Here is a 23,049-nt window from a genome sequence, read left to right on the forward strand (position 1 = left end):
TGGGACTTGAGCGGATGCTTTGTCTCTCTCATTCTTTACTTTCATGTTCTGGACTCCATTTTGACTGGACCATACTCTCCTCCTCCACCTCTTCTTCCCATCAGCCCCGGCAGGCATTCTGTGATTACTAATGACTGTGTCTGTCTGTCCCTCCTTGGCTGCCTGCAGAAGAACAACGAGGTAAGGCCTTCTTCTGATGCCGACTGTCCATCTTAAAAGGCACACCTAAACTACACCTCAACCACTGTCATCTGTCACTGCATCCACTTCCAGCCAGCTGTCCACTGTACCGAACTGGTGTCAACACTTCTGTCACTTCAGTCAACAACTTGTGGGGTTCCTCACAACACAGCTCCCTGACCCTCACTTCATCTCTCATTCTCTCTCTTTCTCTCTCTAACATGTACTATTTACTTCAGTTGGAAAAGAAAATACCTTTTCATAACATCTCACTGTTATTGAAAGTAAAGTATGGGGTGTCAGTAAAATGTGAAGCTTAAATGTACTACATTATTGTTGTTGCACTGATGTCCTGTCTTTTTCATGTCCTCGCACTCCCTTGTCAATCAGTTTGAAACAATATTAAAGAATTTCTGTTCTGATCATGTTGTTTCTACTTTTTATTTCTACACGATTTGCATGATCCAGTTCTGGCCATTGACCATATTCTGTCACATTTTCATAATCCACCTTTTAATGACTGAGGAACTGCTGTGTGATTATGACACAGAGTTAGAGCTTTTGGCTAGTAAGAACTTTTGATGAGTGTATTTGTCTGGTCTTTACAGGGCAAAGGAGATTATGAGGTGACCATTTGAAGACCTTACAGCTAGGGGAATTCAGGGGTTTCTTTTTGGGACCCTCTCTGCACCTCTCATCTTACCTGCAATGACTTCAGCTCCTATTCCTCCCTCCTTCCTCTTTCTCTTAATTCACTCCTTTTTGTGGGCTTTTGTAAATATGTCTTTCCAGAGGACTTCTACCAAAACTGCAAAGATGGTGGATCAACATGGTGTTATTTTTGTAGACCTTTGACGCAGATGGCCTTTCTTTAGTGTTTGTACATTTTCATGTCATAACTGAGCCCAGGACTGGTAACATTGTGGGGGGGATACATTTAGTTCAAATGGTTTAGGTTTTAAGATTTACACAAGAAATGTGAAGAACAAATGTACGGTTTATTCATTGTCATGGGTCTTGAAATATACAGTATACATGAAAAATACAAAATGACCCAAAGTTGTTTGAACATTGTCCAAATATCAATTTCACATTTACCCTGAGTGAACATTTGTATTTTTCAATTTTGCTACTAAAATTCAACCATCCAGTCTATATATGGGTTTTAAATATCACTTTGTAAATAACCTGCCTGTCTAATATGAGGGTGTCTGCGACTTGAGGAAACAAATTAGTGCTTTGTTCAATTTGACTCACAGTTTTGTTGAGAGACATTTTCTGTGCTAAAACAACTATAAATATACACTTCCTGTCAAAATTTTTAGAACACCTACTCATTCAAGGGTTTTTCTATATTTTGTACTATTACCTACATTGTAGAATAATAGTGAAGACATCAAAATGATGAAATAACACATATGGAATCATGTAGTAACCAAAAAAGTGGTAAACAAATCCAAATATATTTTATATTTGAGATTCTTCAAATAGCCACCCCTTGCCTTGATGACAGCTTTTGCACACTCTTGGCATTTCTCTCAACCAGCTTCATGAGGAATGCACCTGGAATGCATTTCAATAAACAGGTGTGCCTTCATAAAAGTTCATTTGTGGATTTTCTTTCCTTCTTCATGCATTTGAGTCAATCAGTTGTGTTGTGACAAGGTAGGGGGGTATACAAAATATAGCCCTATTTGGTAAAAGACCGAGTCCATATTATGGCAAGAACAGCTCCAATAAGCAAAGAGAAACAACAGTCCAACACTACTTTAAGACATGAAGGTCAGTCAATACGGAACATTTCAAGAACTTTGAAATTGTCTTCAAGTGCAGTCGCAAAAACCATCAAGCGCTATGATGAAACTGGCTCTCATGAGGACCGCCACAGGAAAGGAAAACCCAGAGTTACCTCTGCTGCAGAGGATAAGTTAATTAGAGTTTACCAGCCTCATAAATTGCAGCCCAAATAAATGCTTCACAGAGTTCAAGTAACAGACACATCCCAACATCAACTGTTCAGAGGAGACTGTGTGAATCAGGCCTTCATGGTCGAATTGCATTAAAGAAATCACTACTAAAGGACACCAATAAGAAGAAGAGACTTGTTTGGGCCAAGAAACACAAGCCAAACAACATTAGACCGGTGGAAAATTGTCCTTTAGTCTGGAGCCTATATTTCAGATGTTTTGTTCCAACCGCTGTCTTTGTGAGATGCGGTGTGGGTGAACGGATGATCTCTGTATGTGTATTTCCCACCATAAAGCATGGAGGAGGAGGTGTTATGGTTTGGGGGTGCTTTGCTGGTGACACTGTCTGTGATGGATTTAGAATTTAGCATGGCTACCACAGCATTCTGCAGCGATACTTCATCCCATCAGGTTTGGCTTAGTGGGACTATCATTTGTTTTATACAGGACAATGACCCAGCACACCTCCAGGCTGCGTAAGTGCTATTTGACCAAAAAGGAGAGTGATGGAGTGCTGCATCAGATGACCTGGCCTCCACAATCCCCCGACCTCAAGCAAATTGAGATAGTTTGGGATGAGTGAAGGAAAAGCAGCCAACAAGTGCTCCGCATATGTGGGAATTCCTTCAAGGCTGTTGGAAAAGCATTCCAGATGAAGCTGGTTGAGAGAATGCCAAGAGTGTGCAAAGCTGTCATCAGGGCAAAGGATGGCTACTTTGAAGAATCTAAAATCTAAAATAGATTTGGATTTGTATTAACACTTTTTTGGTAACTACGTGGTTCCATATGTGTTATTTCATAGTTTTGATATATTCACTATTAGTCTACAATGTAGAAAATAGTCCAAATAAAGAAAAACCCTTGAATGAGTAGGTGCTCTAAAACGTTTGACCGATAGTGTACTTGTAATGTATAGCCCACAGTGTTAAGCTCCTCCTCATGGCTGGTATAGAGTTGGCGAATACTCCACTATCTCCTTGATTAAACTAACGTCAAATCCCAACAGCTTTCTCTTGTCATGCCATCTGCATTGAGAGTATGCATCAATTCAATGAAGGGAGGCCATGAATATAATATGCCATCTTCTACAAAGTGCTATTCTGTAAAGTACACCATCTTCATGTACATAGGAATGCTCATGGGCTACCCCTTGATTATTGCTGTCATTAGTTTCTGTCTTTCCACACAAGAAAATGCACTGCTTAAAAGTGCAATATGCAGAAATCGCTCTGCCATTTCCTGGTTGTTCTAATTCTAATAGTTTGCTTAATTTCAGTTAATGTGACAAAACAAGTGACCTAATGTGTAGAGAAACATTGTACCATCTAAACCTCTGTGAAATATATTTTCAATTGTATTTTCAGCTGTTTGAAGCTGGTGTACAAAACCGAAAGTAAAAGATGTGAAAACAAAACGGGAAGCATAAAAATAGCGCACATCTACAGCTTCTTAGACTTGCTTTCAACGATAATGACAGATCTATCACTCACATTTCTACATCAATTTGGTCGACCAAAAAATGACATACTGCAGCTTTAAAGTCTTGAACTCCAACCACAACACTTGCTGACGTCAAACAGCATGTCAGATATTCAAACCTTGTGTACTTTTCTTCTCTTTGTAAAATTAACAATCCAATACAGTCCAATTTGAGTTTGCAAAGTAACAACAGGTTTTATTTTGATTGTTTATCTTTGTTGTTGGCTCTATAAATGTTAAATGTACTCACTTCTTTGGTATCATTATGTACAGTCTCTTTGGTCATTAAGTGGGGTCCGAAATTATTGACACCCTTGATAAAGATTAGCGAAAATGACTGTATAAAATATCTCATTCAAATATTGAGCTGCTGTATATTGTATGCAACAAGAAAAGTGGGAAATTATATTAGTTTATACCAATACAATTGCTCAGAGAAAGAGATTTCGTTTTTTTGTTTAATTCCTCAAAAAGGTAGGGGTAAAAATGATTGTCTCCCCTGTTTTCAATACCTTTCAATACCTAACGGCACTGAGCCTTTTTCTAAAATGTTTTATGAGTTGGAGAACACTTTGGGAGGGATCATTCCTCCTTACAGAATCCTTACAGATCCTAGATATCTATTGCACAGATGCCCTTTTCAAATTTAAACCACAGCTTGTATTACTAAAAATCAGAAATTAGTTGAACACTTCGCAATGGCCATCTCAGTCTACACTATGGACTTAAAACCCATTAAAAACCTGTGTTTTGTATTGAAGGGATATGTCCATGAACACAGACAAAGGATATCAAGGATTCAGACTTCTACCTTTTTGAGATAAAAAATATTACATTACTTGTTAATATTTTTGTATATAATTTAGCTTAGTATTTTAATAATTTATTTTATAGTCATTTTTGCTCATCTTTATCAAGGGTCTCAATAATTCCGGACCCCACTGTTTAGTACAAAACGATGATTGCCCAACAATTGTAAATTCAGAGTAAGTTGTAGGGTGGGTGTATATTTTATTACTCAAAATCTGAATAAAAAGAACTGCATTACTGTGAAATATTCTCAGAGAGTCAGATCATTTAAAAATTATTTAGAGAATTGCAAGAAATTAAGAACCTTTTCTGACAGAGAACTGTCATATCCTGCTGATTGATTGCATTGATGGTCCAAAATAAATGTGAAATGCACCTTTACATGAGTGAGTCAGTCAATTGACTTTGAGTGTGTTAAAAGAGAAGAATAATACAAATAAAGTTGGCAAGATATCTATTTACCTATGTGTTTGTCTTTCATTTCTTGTGAATTAGATGTGATAAACACCATGATATTAAATACTAATACATTTTATAAATAAGTTATGCATGGTTTTTCACTCTGACACTCTGGGGGGGGGTTGTCGTCATTATGAATTTATTTTCCAGTTTTCACAACTTTATTTATGCACTCACACACTGCCTAATTCCTCTCCAGGATATCCATATTTCCAGCATTTCCATAGGGAGTGATTTGGATGGATTAATATACCAGGTAAGCAGTGGCGACCCGGGCTGCCCCACCTGTTTTGAGCCCCACATTTTATTTTTTATTTTTTTACAAATAACACAAAATATATGCCTGTTTTGCATGTTATTTTGGCATTAATACTTGTCACATATCAGTTTGCAAACAATGTAAAAAATAATATATATCATTGAGTTAATAAAGAAGCATACAAACATGGTCTCTTTTTTGTTTTCTTGAGTAAGGCGGCTCCACTGAGCTTTCTTGAGTAAGAAAGCTCAGTGCTTTCTGTGGTGGTGGTGCAAGCCAGCACTCATGGGGACACTACTTCACCGCAAAGTCTAAGAGGAGACCTCAAAAATTCTAGCCCTTCGGGTGCTGCCATAGAGTTAGAAGTGCCCATCCAAGAAGGCTCAAGGTCATTGGCCACAGATAACATGACATCAAATCACATTATATGTACAGAAGCTTTGATTGGACTGATCATGTCAACATCATACTTTCTAAATCTTAGCTAGCAGTCATCGTCATGAATAAAGTTGACTATCTACTGGCAAATCCTTTTGAATCCTAATCATATGAAGAGATATAGTGAAGAAAAATTATAAATAAAACGTATCGGTGCTCTTCAGCCATTGGACATAAACATTACACAACAAGTTGGAAATCACAAATTCAATGTGGCTTGAAAGGAATCAGTGACAGTGTCTGTGTGGTCTCAAATCTGGGATCAAGGGGCTCTTTTCCAAGTTTAAAATGATAAACATTCAACACCGGCCATGCTTTCAATGAAGCATGATTTGTGCCGCGCTCAAAACAACTGTTAACTCGGAACTGCGAAAACTTGACTTCAGTGAGTTCAAGACAACTGGGAAGTCAGGAATAAACAAGCTCCGACTGGGAAAATACGTTTTGAATGGTCATCCAACTCGGAATTGTAAATCCTGCCTCCAGATGTTTTGAAAGCAACATAAATCCAGAGAATGCCAGACTTTGATGACAAAATTGGCTCACAAAGGTCCGCCGCGCCACCTTCCTTTTCAAGTGAGCACAGCACAACAAGGTGAGTCCAAAATTGTATTGTATGTTGCTGCATAAATGATGTGATATGCCAAGGAGATATGTCTACTGTAGCTAAGAAAGTAATGCTAAGTGTATGTTGTGTAGTAAGATGTTAGTGGCCTGTGGGCCTCACCCTAATACTTTGGTCTATTTACCCCTCTTAATTTTGCCTACTGTTCTGACTTGGTGGTGCACATCTAGCCTATAACCTGTTTAAGAGAAATGTAACCATAGAATGTTGTAAGAGCTTTCATTGTCTGCTTATATGCTCCCTTTATTTATCCTACGGTTCTGACTTGGTGTACAGGGAGAACACTTTAAGAACAGCCCATGTTCTGAATTCTGTCGCTGTACATTTCAATATCTAAACAAATATTTATATTGACTAACGTTACTTCCATCCTAGCTCGCTCATTAATGTCTTAATTGAAATTACAGATTGCCTCTTATGCGCTCGTCGTCCCCTTATGCCATAGTTTGTACATCTCAATTGTCAGTAGAAACCACATTTGTTTAAACAAGTCAGCCATATCAGCTATGTTTTTTAAAAAGGCAGTAAATGAGGCTAAATTAACTGTTTCGCTGCCAGACAAGGCTCCGCTGTTAGCCAGGTGTAGCAGTGGTAAGATGTTGGGACTGCTGTTGGGACAGCTTTATGTAGGCCCTAACAGTTTGTTGCCGTTATAGTGCATGCATCCCACTTTTTGTATTTTTTACCCCACCAAGATTTATGTGCTAAATTCGCCACTGCAATTAAGGTGAGTGAACTAACGCTATTAGGGCTGCCCATTTTCAGATTTCTCTCTGTAACTGTGAGTGAATAGAGGTAAGGAAAATACATTTTAGAAGATTGTTGGGACAGATTATTGAATGTAGGCCCACTTAAATCAAGAGCTCCAGGACTTTTTGGAAATGATCATTTTCACCAATTTAAATAAATCCTCATGAATATAATTGGTCCATTTCTAATTTATTCCACGATTTCCCTTAATTAAAATTGAAAAGGGCAACACCCTCATGAGGATTCCTGGGAATAGTCAATAGGAAGATTGAATGGAATTTATACTGGGCCTAGACTACCCCCCCGTCGGTAGGACGAATAGAAGGATGCAGATTTACTATTGGAACAAGGGAATTATGAGTCGTTTGTTTTCTGGCCAGTTACAGTTGCCAAAGTCAATAAGCTTGCAATCATTGTTCACCCTAACAGAACAACCAAATTCCTGATATGATTTATGACAATTATTTTCCACGGATGACAATATTTTGATTATGTTCTAGGTTATCGTGTTCCTTGTACCCAAAGCTCAAGCTGCTACTCGAAACGCCCATGTTTGCCTCTACCAAGAACAGTGCGCGGTTGTAGAGCGCATGCTCAAAACGTCGTTTTACGCAAATTTGCGCCAACTCCGTGGTGAGGCTGAAGGAAGCAGTATCAGGGGTGATGCTTAGCAAGCTAGCTAGTGTTTCTTCACAACAACAATAACCATTTAGCTTTCTAGAGTTTCGGCACTGTTTTTACCCGTATATAAGGACAGTACTTCATCTATTTGCAAGTATATGTCAGGTATGTGAGATACTGTGTTATTTTATAGCCGTATTTAATATGGAAGGGAACAGATATGCCTCTGCCTCTATAAACAGCATCATAGCTAACGTTAGCTTCAACCACCGGCGTAGGGACAAGCACCATAATGTACAAAGCTAGGCCTCAGTAGTAAGTCCAAAAGCCGAATATCTGTGGTATTGTACCTTATCTTTTCTCCAATTTGGCAACAAGAGAAGTACTGTTTTGTCTTTTTTGCATTACACAGTTGGGACAACGAAGCGGAAGAGAACCTATTAAGGACAACCATGCTAACGTTAGCTAGCTAAGCCAAGGATTTCATGAAGAAAGGACTTCGTCTTTGAACTGAAGGGAGGCTTTGGATCTTACTGGGATCAACAGTGTGTTCTCCATTTCACTAACAATTAGCAAACTAACCAATAGGAACTTGTTTTTTTTTCAAGACAGCGTTGTTTGGGAAATAATCTGCTGACAGTGAGGATATCGCCTCTTGTCAGACATTGCTTGAAGTATTCGTTAAACAGAGCTGATTGCTTGCTCACTTCGGCTGTGTTTGAATGTGGGATAAAATGGAGACCCCAACGATTGTCTACGATCTTGACACTTCTGGTGGTCTTATGCAGGTAAAGCCTTTACTATTACTATCATGATGAGAAAATAACTAAGAAAAGTTTTGTTCTCTTTTTTTTGTTTGTTTCTAGTAGAAGCTTGCTAGGTAGTTGGTTAGGGCCCAGTGGCCAACGTTTGTAGCTAGCTTTCTAGCTAACTCTACAGGACGCCATTGCTCTCTAGCTAACCTCTGCCAGAAGTCATGTCATCAAAAAGTATCAAGTCAAACCATTGACTGAAGGTGTTACTTTGTAGCTAGCTCATTAAATTGGTTTGTTGTTGTGTGGCAGACTTGACACTACAGTAGATACTGTGCAACAATGCAGATAATCAAATGTATCCCTGTACTCGTTTGCTGATACTTTGTAGCAAATACAAGCATTGCTCGCGCCTCCCAAGTCTGAAGATGGAGAAAAAAGAGGTCGGAAACCAGATAAAAACGCACGGAGAGCGGGGAGAGCCACGAATCACGACACCTGTGACAGTTGCAGAGAGGGGGGCGACCTCCTCTGCTGTGATCATTGTCCCGCCGCCTTTCATCTACAGTGCTGGTATGTTTATGATTGATATCTTTCCATTTACAGTAATGACTTCCCAGTGTTCCTACCAAGGTGCAAGGCAGCATTTGTGGTTGACTTAACTTTGTGGGAAGCAGTTGACCATTGTCAGCTAATCTAATGCACAATAGTTGCCACATTGGGGCGCTGTAGCTCAGTTTTTCAACACCACGAGACGTGTATTCTGCCACCCTATTGGTTAGGTCTACATGGTGTTTATTCCGCCACCCTATTGGTTGGGTCTACATGTTAAAACTGTAGCTTTGTACTTGTATATAACTACTGTAGCGTGTGTTGTTGACCATTTTATGTACAGAAGACATGTCTGCACTAAATTCTGCACTTAGCTACTTAGCCATGCTTCTCTTCAGTCAAGGAAGACATATTTTTGGCATACATTTAGCTCATTCTCCAGTCCACACACCACTTACTACTCTCCTAACAGCCATTTCCAGTATTTAATGAGCTTGCAGATGTTGGTGAGATTTAGTTGAGCTTTCTGCTGAGGCAATGGGGAGCTCAGGGAACCTGACTGTGCAGTGTGCTGCCTCATTGACAGTATAAATAATCATTAACCATGGCATGTGCTGCTGGGACAGTGGCCTGAGCAGATCAGGGCTGCTGTTTGGTGCCATGAAGCACCTCCCAGGGCCTTTCTACTCTTAGCCTGGACTACAGTTCGACAGAGTTAATTGTTTTGTTGTTTTCCTTCTAGAATAGTGTTATCAATGCCCTTGGATTGTTGCCTTAACAGTTTCATAGAGCATGAAAGGTTTTTGCTGAGGAAAGTGAATTGTTTATTTATTATGGTAGTGCTCCTCTTTTTAAATCACTGCAGTCGGTCTTTCTTGGAAAGCTTGAATGAGTCGATGTTGGTTTTGGACCAACATCCTTTTCAATAGATTCAACTCATACCTTTGCCACGGAACTGTGAGACTGTGCCCAGGGACCTTGGCACTCTGCCCAAAAAGAGCCCTTAATATAATTAATTCCCTCTCCCCTGGCTTTCATCAGCTACAGGTCTCTAGCATTTCCACAGTTATTTCAATGTAGGAAAATATCCTAAACGCCATACCTCTGGAACTTGTAAACCAGGTTACATTGTGAGGGCATTGGACGTTATGAATTGCTGATTTGCTGATTTGCGTTGAACTCCCTGCAGCAACCCACCTCTGAGTAAGGAGATGCTGCCCCCTGGAGACTGGATGTGTCATCGCTGCATGGTGCGTAGGAAGGTGAGTCAAATCTATGTTAACACCACCACAAACTTCCCATGTTTTATGTTGACTGCTTCCGTCATTTGGATATGTGACCTACTTTTTGTGTGTATGTACTGTCATGTACACTACATGACCAAAAGTATGTGGACACTTGCTCGTGCTCGTCGACATCTCATTCCAATATCATGGACATAATACGGAGTTGGTCCCCCCCTTTGCTGCTATAAGAGCCTCTACTCTTCTGGGAAGGCTTTCCACAATATGTTGGAACATAGCTGCAGGGACTTATTTACATTCAGCCACAAGCATAAGTGGGGTCGGGCACTAATGTTGGGCAATTAGGCCTAGCTCGCAGTCGGCGTTCCAATTCATCCCAAAGGTGTTCGATGGGGTTGAGGTCACGGCTCTGTGCAGGCCTGTCATGTTCTTCCACACCAATCTCAAATAAAAAAAATTCTGTATGGACCTCGTTTTGTGCACAGGAGCATTGTCATGCTGAAACAGGAAAAGTCCTTCCCCAAACTGTTTCCAAGAAGCTAGAAACACATAATCTTCTAGAATTTCATATGCTGTAGCGTTAAGATTTCCCTTCACTGGAACTAACAGGCCTAGCCCCAAAAATTTAACGGCCCCAGACTATAATTCCTCCTCCACCAAACTTTACAGTTGGCAGTATGCTTTCAGGCAGGTAGCGTTCTCCTGGCATCTGCCAAACCCAGATTAGTCCGGACTATCAGATGGTGAAGCATGATTCATCACTCCAGAGAATGTTTCCACTGCTCCAAAGTCCAATAGTGGCGAGCTTTACACCACTTCAGCCGGCGATTGGCATTGTGCATGGTGAGCTTAGGCTTGTGTGCGGCTGCTCGGCCATGGAAACCCATTTAATGACGCTCCCGATGAATAGATCTTGTGCTGACGTTGCTTCCAGAGTCAGTTTGGAACTTTGTAGTGAGTGTTGCAACCGAGGACAGGTTCTTTTTTTACGCGCTTCAGCACCCGGCGGGCCTGTTCTTTGTGCTTGTGTGGCCTACCACTTCGCAGCTGAGCTGTTGTTGCTCCTAGACGTTTCCACTTCACAATAACAGCACATACAGTTGACCGGGGCAGAAATTTGACAAACTGACTTTTTGGAACGTTTGCATCCTATGACGGTGCCACGTCAAAAGTTACTGAGCTCTTCAGTAAGGCCATTCTACTACCAATGTTTGTCTATAGAGATTGCATGGCTGTGTTAAGTCTTTTGTATGTAATGGCATTTTCTTTATACGTTGGACACTAGTAAGACTAGTTACCGCCATTGGCGTCGGCTGATGGGGATCCTAATAAAAATCAAAAATAGTTTGAGACTGGTTTAATCAGGGCTGTTCAGACTGTTAACACATTGTGTTTCTTGTGTCATAGAAGCGGGAGATAAAGAAGGAGCAGATGAATGGTCTGCTGGACCGCCAGCTGTCTAAGCAGTCTCCCTCTCCTGCAGCAGAGTTCGAGCTGGCCCCGGGCACCCTGAGGCTGGACCCCACGGCAGCAGTAGGAGGCACCACAGGCCTGAGAGCTGCAGCTGTGGCCCAGGTCCGTCTCCTGGAGAGGAGGCCCAGCAGTAGACCCAACACCCCAACCTCCACCGCCTCCACAGACACCGCCACGCCCTCGGAGCAGAACGACATGGATGATGACATGCTAGACGTGGAGGACGACTCGCAGGGCTCAGAGCCCGAGAGCTCCACCCCACACCTCAAGAGGCCCTTTGATCTTCTGATAGCAGCAGCCATGGAGAGGAACCCCACGCAGTTCCAGCTTCCCAATGAGCTCACCTGCACAACTGCACTTCCAGGAACCAGTAAAAAAAGGAGGAGAGATGAGATGACAGGGAAGAATGTGAAGCGACTGCAGCATGAGCTGGACCACAATGGGCTGGTCCCACTACCGGTGAAGGTCTGCTATCCCTGTGGCAGGTACGGACAACAGCAAGGCCATTGTTTTAATAACCATATATCAGTGCCTTTCTTTTAATAAACCAAATGTTTTTGTGTAGGCTAACTGGGATTTTTTGGTACCAGATGTTACATACATTACTAGGCGTTGCGAACAAATCCGGAAAGGAGATTCTTTACCCAATTATATGCAGATCACACATTATTTCACAGCTGTTTTGACACTCATTTAAAAGGCATATAAATTATTGCATGGTTTACTATGAAAATATACAGTATACTACTGTTGGGTCATATTAACATTTTCATACTTATTTTCATACCGTTTCTGTACATGTGTATACCGTATTATCATAAGTGCACACAAGGGGTGCTATATACATGTATATCTGTGCATTCAGAAGTTCTGACCTTTTGCCCCAAGAAAATTGTTATTCTAAAATTGATTAATCGTTTTTTCCCCTCATCAATTTACACAATACCCCATAATGACAAAACAAAAACAGGTTTAGACATTTTTGCAAATGTATAAACAATAAACTGAAGTATCATATTTACATACAGTGGGGCAAAAAAGTATTTAGTCAGCCACCAATTGTGCAAGTTCTCCCACTTAAAAAGATGAGAGGCCTGTAATTTTCATCATAGGTACACTTCAACTATGACTGACAAAATGAGAGAGAAAAAATCCAGAAAATCTCATTGTAAGATTTTTTATTAATTTATTTGCAAATTATGGTGGAAAATAAACTTTTGTTATTGACCAAATACTTATCTCAATACTTTGTTATATACCCTTTGTCGGTAATGACAAATGTTTTCTGTAAGTCTTCACAGGGTTTTCACACACTGTTGCTGGTATTTTGGCCCATTCCTCCATGCAGATCTCCTCTAGAGCAGTGATGTTTTGGGGCTGTTGCTGGGCAACACGGACTTTCAACTCCCTCTAAAGATTTTCTATGGGGTTGAGATCTGGAGACTGGCTAGGCCACTCCAGGACCTTGAAATGCTTCTTACGAAGCCACTCCTTCGTTGCCCGGGTGGTGTGTTTGGGATCATTGTCATGCTGAAAGACCCAGCCACGTTTCATCTTCAATGCCCTTGCTGATGGAATGACGCTACAAGCTTGGCACATCTGTATTTGGGAAGTTTCTCCCATTCTTCTCTGCAGATCCTCTCAAGCTCTGTCAGGTTGGATGGGCAGTGTCGCTGTACAGCTATTTTCATGTGTCTACCGAGATGTTTGATCAGGTTCAAGTCCGGGCTCTGGCTGGGGCCACTCGAGGACTTTCATAGACTTATCCCGAAGCCACTCCTGGTGAACCTTTGCCCCATTCTGAGGTCCAGAGCACACTTCATCAATGATCTCTCTATACTTTGCTCTGTTTATCTTTCCCTCGATCCTGACTAGTTTCCCAGTCCCTGCTGCTGAAAAACATCCCCACAGCCTCTACCATGCTTCACCGTAGGGATGGTACCAAGTTTCCTCCAGATGTGACACTTGGCCTTCAGGCCAAAAAGTTCAATCTTGGATTCATCAGACCAGAGAATCCTATCCTAAGCGTGCTGTCATGTGCCTTTTACTGAAGAGTGGCTTCTGTCTGGCCACTACCATAAAGGCCTGATTGGTGAAGTGTTGCAGAGCTGGTTGTCCTTTTCAAAGGTTCTCCACAGAGGAACTCTGGATCTTTGTCAGTGTCCATCAGGTTCTTGGTCCTGAACAAGGCCCTTCTCCCCTTCAATGCTGCAGAAATGTTTTGGTACCCTTCCCCAGATCTGTGCCTCAACACAATCCTGTCTCGGAGCTCTACGGGAAATTCCTTTGACATCATGGCTTGGTTTTTGCTCTGACATGCACTATCAACTGTGGGACCTTGTATAGACAGGTGTGTACCTTTCCCAATCATTTGAATTGACCACAGGTGGACTCCAATCAAGTTGTAGAAACATCTCAAGGATGATCAATGGAAACAGTATGCACCTGAGCTCAATTTTTAGTCTCATAGCAAAGGGTCTGAATACTTATGTATTTTTAATAAATTGGCAAACATTTCTGAACACCTGTTTTCTCTTTGTCATTATGAGGTATTGTGTGTAGATTGAGAAATGTTTTTAGTTAATCGATTTTTGAATAATGCTATAACATAACAAAATGTGGAAAAGATCAAGTGGTCTTAATACTTTCCGAATGCACTGTACATGTGTTTGCTTTCCTTCTTTTTCTGGGGAGATATATATATATATATATATATATATATATATATATATATATGACTGACCCTTTTATTTTTTTAAATATTCTTTAGAGGGGTTGTAGAGTTTGTCTTGACGTTTATTTCAGCAATGCACCAAAATGTTCTGTAGTTTTGTTTTTTTGTGTTACCACACTCTCTAGAGTGCCTCTGTGCTGGCATCAGAGCCTTGGCTATTCAGGAATACCACAGAATGCACAACCACATGGCTGGCCAGAGAGAAAGGGGAATTCAAACTATCTCACTGAGCATTTCATATATTCTGGAATGATGGGGCTTGGCTTAGGGTCTCTGCCACAGACAGTGACTGCCAGGATTCCAGACAGTAACCACATTTCCATCCACAGTTTTCATGCAAGTAAAGTCATTCCGTATAAAATAAAAATCACTGCAGCTGTGATGGAAACAGGAAATGTTGGTATAATTTTATAAATTAAGAGAATTTGTTAATTTGACATAGTGGGACATTGTTTTGTCACAATGGTGTGTGTGTGAGATCCTCCCACTACGACTCAGGAAACCATGCAGTTTATTAGGCTAGGCTACATTAATTAAGTTGTGATGAACTTCACAGGGCGTTGAAAGTGCATGTTATGAGCTTGATGCTCCTTTCCAACAAATATCAAGGTGACATTATGCTGGTGACATGATCATCGCCGCTTGACTGCCTTTTGACAAGTACACATTTTCTCGCTCTTATCCATAATGATCTCGTTATGTTGACTAGCAAGCGCTGTTTTTTATCTGCAACAAGTCGGTTTGGTGGAAACCCCACTGCAGGGAAATGTACATGTTTTCTTTATGCATATTTTAGAATATTTGCATGAATGACATGGATGATCACATGCTAGACGTGGAGGACGACTCCCAGGGCTCGGAGCCCGAGAGCTCCATCTCACACTCCACTCCATTTGGATGGAAACCTAGCTAGTGTGGGTTGGAAATCCATTCGTCTCTGGCCCTCAAGTGATCCCCTCTTTCCACCAAACTATTAGCGCAGACTACCTAGCTCTATTTTGAGGATATTTTGCAGTTTATTTGTTTGTCATAAATCTAACCCGTGTTTTTGTGAATCTCCTCTGTGCTGTAGGAGCTGCAGGTTGGCACCATTAATCCAGTGTGACTATTGCCCCCTCCTGTTCCACATGGACTGTCTGGACCCCCCTCTTACTGCCATGCCTGTGGGCAAGTGGATGTGTCCCAATCACATAGAACACATGGTGGTAAGTAAGCTAAAGCCTGTACAAACCTCTTTTTATTTTATGGTCACATCTACGTATTGAAAACGTTGATGTTGTTTTAATGGTTGTGCCCCTCTCCCAGCTGAAGCAGAGGAGCCTGCCGTTGAGCGGTCGCTGCCAGCTGTTTGACCAGTTTCAGGACAGGATGTCCCAGCATGCCGTCAAGGTGGACTTCCTGCAGCGGGTGCATCGTCTCAACACCCCCGTCCGCCGAGGAGCCCACACACAGCTGAAGAAAACCCTCAAGGTCAGCCTGCTAGTCTCTGTACTACTACGACTGTGGGTTACAACAGTGCTTCCTCTGACAGATGAGGTGACATGTATAACACACCACTGTGCTCACTGTTGTCACATCTTGTAACTAGACACGTGTGTGTGTGTGTGTGTGTGTCTCTCGACAGGTCCCTGATTCTATAAAGTCCCAGTACAAGTGTCCCCCGGCCATGATTGCCCCGGCAGGGATCCGCAACGGGGAGCTGGTCTGTAACAGCAGTTCAGAAGCCCCTCAGCAGCACTTTACACCCTCTCAGCACTTAACCAGTGAGGATGAGCAACAGGAGGTAGGTAACTGGTGTGTTACCCAGCAGTGATATACAATGTCTCATGAGAGTAAACAAATCCCACATCTTTAATACTGATTGAATGTGTTCTGTTTTCCTGTGTTGTCTCCTAGTGGCTCAGAGACGTCATCACACTCCAGTGCAGCATAGTGAGACATCTGTCAGCCAAGCAGAAGCTGTCGTCCGAATGGGACTCTGGGAAGACGGACAAACCCTGTGTCACAGCAGAGGAGGCTAGTGCTGTGTGCACTTCTAACCAGACTGAGTCGCCAGCCTCCAAGCCTAAAGCTGACAGTGCAGCAGTTTGCCCCCAGGGGGCGCCTGCACTCAAGGAAGGGAAGTGTAGCATGTGTACAGAGAAGCCTTGTCACAACTGTGGGCCCAGTAATGTTAACGGTCCCCTGGAGGAGCAGCGGGCTTGGACCAATGGGAGTCCAGAGGCCTGCAGACAGGACAACCTCCACAAGCTGAGAGAGCCCTCAGGTCTTGATAGGCCTGTTCCTCAGACACCAGCAGCTTCCAGCCCGGAGTCACCCAACCACACTGGTAAAGCTGTGGTCAAGACCGAGAACACCCTCTTAAGACCCTGTGAAGGGACGGCCTCCTCATCCACCTGTCCCTTCAAACCAGACCTCAGAGGCCCCTCTCCACCTCACAGACCCTCCCCAGGCACACAGGGCCCTGCTCTAACCAGTAGTAGCAGCAGCACTGTGGGGTCCTGTGCCCTCACTCCACCCAGAGCACCATACCAGATCAAGAGGATGACCAAGCTGGGCTCCACCCCACCAGCAGATGGGAAAGTCAGTCGTGATGCTGTGACCACCAGGAGTGGTCCTCTGCTCCCCAGCTCTTTCTCTATGGTAGACCTGTCCAGCCGTCTGAAGGCTGTGGCAGACTGCCATGGTGGTAAGTCTCACCTGATTTTAATAAGACACATTTTAGATTGGTGAAGAAAAGTTGGATCCACACTGAATTCATTCTCTTTTTGCTAACAACATGATAATTTTCCAGAGATTCAGATGAGTAGTCTGGATGAGAAGTTCATTGAACTCCTGGCCTGGCAGAGGATCCAGCAGCTGTTTGGGCCTAAAGCCCCTTCCCCTCCACAGAGCAGCTGTATCAGCCTACCTCCTGTTCCACAACCCCAGCCTACAGAAGGTAAGAGAACCTTTTTCATTATCAACACCATTTTGTATTCCCTATATTTCTACCTAACTGACTCACTGTCCATTCCCTCACTAACCTTACCATCTTCACTCCTATTCTGTCCATTTATATTGATGTCCATTACTTATATCCCCCTTTTATGTTTGTAAAATCATCCCTTAGTTAGTTTATCCTGTATTGTTACATTTGACTGCTCTGTATATTGCAGCATTGTGAGGAAGAGAATGTGTTATCTTCTTTCTCAGCACAAAACAAGAATATCCAGGCCAGGGCTGTGTTTTATCCTTTGACTGGGAAAGGAGGAGCAGTCCGTATGTGCTACAGAAGCCTGTACATAGGAACTGGTAAGATTCACTCCCAATCCCAAATAACACAACATGACCCAATAACAGGACCTTCTATTCATGTAAAGGTGTCTTCCATCCCTGGCAGATTTTGCTGACTTGAGGTTATGTCTTGTTATTTGCAGGCGCTGACATGGACGTGTGCCTTACAAACTATGGTCATTGTAATTATGTTTCAGGAAAACATGCCTGTATCTTCTATGATGAGGTGAGTGGGTCATTTCACATTTAAACATGTACTTGGTTTTGGAATACATTTTACAATAATTTGTGAACTGTGAAGAAATACAGTATAAATACATTTGATATTAATTTTTTTCTTGTTTCGGGGATTTGTTTTAGAAGCTGCTCTGTGAATTAAATATTGCATTCTGTAACTGCTCTTGCCTTGATCAGAACACCAAGCAGTATGAGCTCCTCAACTACAGTGAACATGGGACAACGGTGGACAATGTGCTGTACTCCTGTGACTTCTCTGAGAAGACTGGGCCAAGCCCCTCCAGCAGCCTGGTCTCCAAAGTGCAGAACATTATCAGTGAGTGGAGCTCCTCTCATGGCCTCCTATAGAAACAGGAAGCAATTAACATTTACCTCTGATAAAGGACCATGCTCTGACATGCCATGTTTCCTAATGTTGTTAAAAGCAGAGACAGGTGATGGTGTTCAAAGGTCTGAGTGTTTTGTAATGCTTGTAACCCGCAGAGCGCTGCAAGAGGAGGAAGCAGGAAGAGGAAGGGGCAGCGGAGCCCATGGTGCTAGAGGAGGGGGTGATGAGACCGTGTCAGGTGACTCCTTCTAGCCCCTGCTGCGACTGCAAGGCCAGCAGCTCCAGTCTGATCGGGGGCAGTGGAGCAGGCTGGGAGGGCACTGCCCTGCTCCATCACGGCAGCTTCGTCAAGCTGGGCTGCATGCAGTTTGTCTTCAGTATTACAGAGTTTGCCTGCAAGCAGCCCAAAGAGGAAACCCTTAACAACCCAACTACCACCACTGCCACCCCCCAGTGCCAGGAGGGAACAGAACCCTCTGACAAGCACACGTCCACCTCCCAGCTCCACCAAGTGCCAGTGCTGCACCCTAACCCTGTCCCCTAGCCCAATCATGTCCCCTCAGCAACAAGAACCAGCCTCAGCAGCTATACTTGTATACTGCATCAAAAAGAGAGAGCTTTTTTGATGTTCATACATTTGCATGAAATGAAGTATTTTTCAGTCTCAGATTTTGTGGGCAAATTGCACATACAATTTGTATTGTTATTTTTTGTAACTGGACAATTTTCTGAAAGTTTTTGAATTGGCTTTGAAAAAGGGGGATGGTTTATCGTTGACATTATGTGAAGAAATGTAAACATCACCAGGTTTCCAGCATACTTGTAAAGAACTCCAATCATTCTATTTTTGCCAGTAATGATGGCATAAACTTTTTTTTTTCCTCTGAAAATGCAACTTTTATTTACTTTTTATAAATTTAGTTTGTGTACTGTATCTGAAAATGTAGTTGTGTTCAGATGTTTGTTTTGCTACTATTGCACTCCAGTAGCACTATATTCAAACATACGTGTACACATCCATGCTTATGCATACATGTTGTATACATGGTCGTGTGTGTTGAAATACACACACACAAAATATACATGATTAAGAATAATTTTAACATAGAACAAGGGAAGCATAGGATTCTGTATGCAAACTTAAATTATGGCCATTTTGGCTTTTAAATCTTTCCAGTGCTTCATGTGAATTTGGTGCAGTAGTTTTCAAAAGTTTTAGTCCAGTTTTTTTTTCAAGTGTCTGTTTTTAGAAATAATTCATCTGAACTTTGTCATGTACTCTGTAAATACAAAGCAACTTTGACTTGGTTTCTTGTCTGTCATAGTCACTGTAAATACCTAAAGATTTTTAAGCGTCAGTGAAGACTGTGGCTTCTGTCATTTCATTCGTCGCTAACAACCAATTGGGCGATTCCATGCCAGCATAGCCCGAAAATATTTTTGGTATCTGATTGTTCTGGCAATTCTCACATTGGGAGGAAGGATGTTTGACATGTTTTTTTACATTTTGTATCACAAACTTTCTTTTTTTTTATTTTTATCAAGAATGTGGCCATTTTAGGCTGTTTTTAGACCTATACATTCCTTCTGTAAGACCTGATGTCTGAACTGTACATAATAGACATCTTGTTGTCATTATACTCCTCATAGTGTAACTCTATTATATGGAATACAGTGGGTATCATACGTGTTCATCCCTTTTGGAATTTTTTTCACATTTTTGTTGCATTACAAAGTAGGATGGAAATGGATTTTATTTTTTATATTTTGTCATTGATCTACACGAGATGCTTCATGTCAGTGAAATAAAATTCTACAAATTAATAAATGAAATAACTAAAATATAGTTGTTGCACAAGTATTCACCCCCATTTGTTTAGGCAAGCATAAATTAGTTCATGAGTACATTTTGGCTTAACAAGTTATATGGGCTCACTGTGTGACATGGTTTTTGAATGACTACTCCTTCCTCTGTCCCCCATGCAAGGTCCTTCAGTCAAGTATTGAATTTCAACTACACAGACCAGGGAGCTTTTCAAAAACCTCAAAGAATGGCCGTGATTGATAGATGGGTAGCAATAACAAATCAAACATTGAATATCTCTTTAAAGAGATACTTTTGTATAAAATAAAAAGTACTGTAGCACTCACAAGCCAAAAGTGGTCCCCGAACTAGTCACATGCAGATATGTGCACCATGTCATTGTGCTCTTTCCTGCTCTGCTGGGTGCATCTTGCTAGCTGCCATTGAAATGGTAAGGGGCAATGGTAAGGGGCTGAAGCTAGAATTGCTAGGGGGCTGGCCCAGGTGAGGGAAAATGTTGCAGCACAGCTTCCAGAAAACAGTTGCTTTCAAACTAGGGATTTCATGGCTAATTGAGGTAAGACTCCTTCTGGTCATCAATTATGCATGTATGTCCTACATATTCACACCAGCCCAAAGTTGGAGGTTTACAAAAATACTGGTTGCCAAAGTTCTGGAGCATGTCTGTAAGCATGGTGAGGATGTATTAAACCACCCAGACACATCAAAGATACAGTTGTCCTTCTGAACTGAGCTGCAGGACAGGAAGGAAACTGCTCAGGGATGTCAACATGAGGCCATTAGTGGTTTTAAAACAGCTACAGAGTCCTATGGCTGTGATGGGAGAAAACAGAAGGATCCACAACATTGTAGTGACTACAGTGATGACCTAAATGACAGTGAAAAGAAGAATACAAATGTTCCAAAACATGCATCCTGAATGCAACAAGGCACTAAAGTAATACTGCAAAGGAATACACTTTTTGGCCTAAATGCAAGCCTTATGTTGGGGAAAATCCAATACACATCACTGAATAACTGCCTCTTTACTGTCAAATATGGTGGTGGCTGCATCATGGTATGGGTATGCTTGACATTGGCAAAGACTGGGGAGTTTTTCAGGATGAAAAGAAATTGCAAAGACTGGGGAGTTTTGCAGGATGAAAAGAAACAAGATGTCGTTAAGCACAGGCTAAGTCCTAGAGGAAAACCCTCCTCAGTCTGGGACACAGGGAGGGGATTCACATTTCAGCAGAACAATAACCAACAACACAAGGCCAAATCTTAACTGGAGTTGCTTACCAATTTAGAAGACAATGTTTGGAGTGGTTAAGTTGCCGTTTTGACTTAAATCTGCTTGAAAATCTATAGCAAGACTTGAAAATGGCTGTCTAGCTATGAACTCCAACACCTGGACAGAGCTTGAATTTTGAAAAGAATAATGGGTAAATATTGCACAATCCATGGGTGCAAAGCTCTTACAGCTGTAATTGCTGCCAAAGGTGATTCTAACATGTATTGACTAAGGGGGGTGAATACTAATCAAATCAAGGTATATTAGTGTTTTATTTTTAAAATGTTTGATCTTTTATTCCACTTTGACATTACAGACTATTATGTGTAGACCGTTGATTAAGAAAACTACAATTAAATCCATTTTAATCCCACTTTGTAACAATAAAATGTGAAGAAATCCTAGGGGGGGGTGAATACTTAAGATATTGATACCCACTGTATCTACCTTCTGAAATACACATTTCCACAATTTATTCAAAATAAAAAATATGACTATGAATATCTTAAAAGTACCCTTTTTAATTTAGTTAATTTCAAGACATTGGTTGGAACAATATACTAGTCTACAAGCACATCACATTTCTAGAGTGGGCTCTCTACTAATTCTGATGAAATGATACATTTTATGAGCGCCACCAGCTCAATGAATGGCAAAATGGATCTGTGATTGGTTAATGACCTATAATGTACATTTCTATGTTTAAAATGGGTCATATATCTTAAAAGTACCAGAGAGCCACTCTGGAAATGTTATGTGTTTGAAGAGTATATTGTTGCAATCAATGTCAAGAAAAAATAAGCCAAATCAACAAAGGTCATTTTTTAGATATTCAGATGAATATTTTTTTATGTTGAATAAATTCATGTGTAAACTATCGAAATAAAGAAAGTCGCACACTCCATATATAAACTCCCTGTAATTTATTTGTTATTTGCCAACGTTTCGGCATCACAGCCTTCTTCAGGGTCATAAATGAATGTGGGAAAATGTATTTCAGAATCTTGACATACTACATTTTTGAGAGCACACTTTAAAGAGTGTGATGTTGTCAGTATCATGGATCATAAGGTCTTCCAGGAGGCATGTATCGGTCTAAAATTGACACTTTAATCATGACTTTCTCAAAAATGGGGTGTGATACAAATGTAAAAAGCATGTAAAAGAAATCCTTTCTCCCAATGAAGTTTCTATGTGAGAAGTTTACAATCTCCCCTAAATGGGTTAACCCTATTGGAGCAGTAATTAGCAAACTTGCCTAAGGAATGGGAGACCTGCAAGGGACATTGCACGTTGCTGTTTGCTACACCGGTGTCAGCAGTGGGATGGGATGTTGCCTGTTAGGCCATCACAGAGGCATGTACAGTACATGTGAGGGACTTGGTAAAGTTATTAGTGGGGACATGCTCTAACAAATGGAGCGTGATAGTGTTGCAACCTTTGTTTAAGGCTTGGGAGACCAGGGTTCGAGACCCAAAAGGGGCGTTGCACTGTCGCTTTTTCGGCACAATACAGTTACAGTATACCTTTGAGCTCAACACTGAGTCAACTTATATTTTTGTTATAGCGTGTGATGAAGTCAGTATTTAACCACTAGGCTACCATGGGGTGGCAGGTAGCCTAGCGGTTAGCTCGTAGACTTGTAACCGAAAGGTTGCAAGGTCGAATCCCTGAGTGGATAAGGTAAAACACTGTCGTTCTGCCCCTGAACAGGCAGTTAACCCACTGTTCCTAGACTGTCATTGAAAATAAGAATTTGTTCTTAAC

The 23,049-nt window shown here is 41.5% G+C and overlaps 2 protein-coding genes across 9 annotated transcripts in view; both read left to right on the forward strand.

Moving 5' to 3' along the window:
* Positions 1 to 4,897, forward strand: part of LOC110533874 (seizure protein 6 homolog) — a 206,915-nt gene extending 202,018 nt beyond the window's left edge. For 2 of the 5 annotated variants that reach the window (XM_021618441.3, XM_090186631.1), the window contains one exon: positions 169 to 602. In XM_021618441.3, coding sequence (XP_021474116.3) covers positions 169 to 216 — 48 coding nt within the window. In that variant the 3' untranslated portion in view covers positions 217 to 602. Of the gene's footprint in view, positions 1 to 104; positions 603 to 788 lie in introns of those variants that run through there. The other 3 variants (XM_021618444.3, XM_090186632.1, XM_090186630.1) reach the window with 3 other exon arrangements.
* A 2,489-nt stretch (positions 4,898 to 7,386) lies between these two features.
* LOC110533875 (PHD finger protein 12) lies at positions 7,387 to 20,026 on the forward strand. Of its 4 annotated transcripts, none has more exons than XM_021618446.3 (14): positions 7,543 to 7,753; positions 8,001 to 8,376; positions 8,732 to 8,913; positions 10,082 to 10,154; positions 11,544 to 12,094; positions 15,416 to 15,548; positions 15,649 to 15,813; positions 15,968 to 16,126; positions 16,240 to 17,032; positions 17,138 to 17,284; positions 17,539 to 17,637; positions 17,763 to 17,845; positions 18,034 to 18,172; positions 18,340 to 20,026. In XM_021618446.3, exons 2-14 carry the CDS (start codon positions 8,311 to 8,313, stop codon positions 18,726 to 18,728), a joined length of 2,979 nt encoding a protein of 992 aa, XP_021474121.3. In that variant the 5' UTR covers positions 7,543 to 7,753; positions 8,001 to 8,310; the 3' UTR covers positions 18,729 to 20,026. The 4 variants fall into 4 exon arrangements, with proteins under 4 accessions (XP_036846158.2, XP_021474121.3, XP_021474124.3 ...); XM_021618449.3 differs by having other exon boundaries at positions 7,579 to 7,753; positions 8,201 to 8,376; XM_021618448.3 differs by having other exon boundaries at positions 7,587 to 7,753; positions 8,197 to 8,376.
* The last annotated feature ends 3,023 nt before the right edge of the window (positions 20,027 to 23,049 follow it).

The sequence above is a fragment of the Oncorhynchus mykiss genome, chromosome 10, assembly GCF_057628025.1.
Source record: "Oncorhynchus mykiss isolate SJ-2025 chromosome 10, ASM5762802v1, whole genome shotgun sequence".
NCBI classification, from domain to species: Eukaryota; Metazoa; Chordata; class Actinopteri; order Salmoniformes; family Salmonidae; genus Oncorhynchus; species Oncorhynchus mykiss.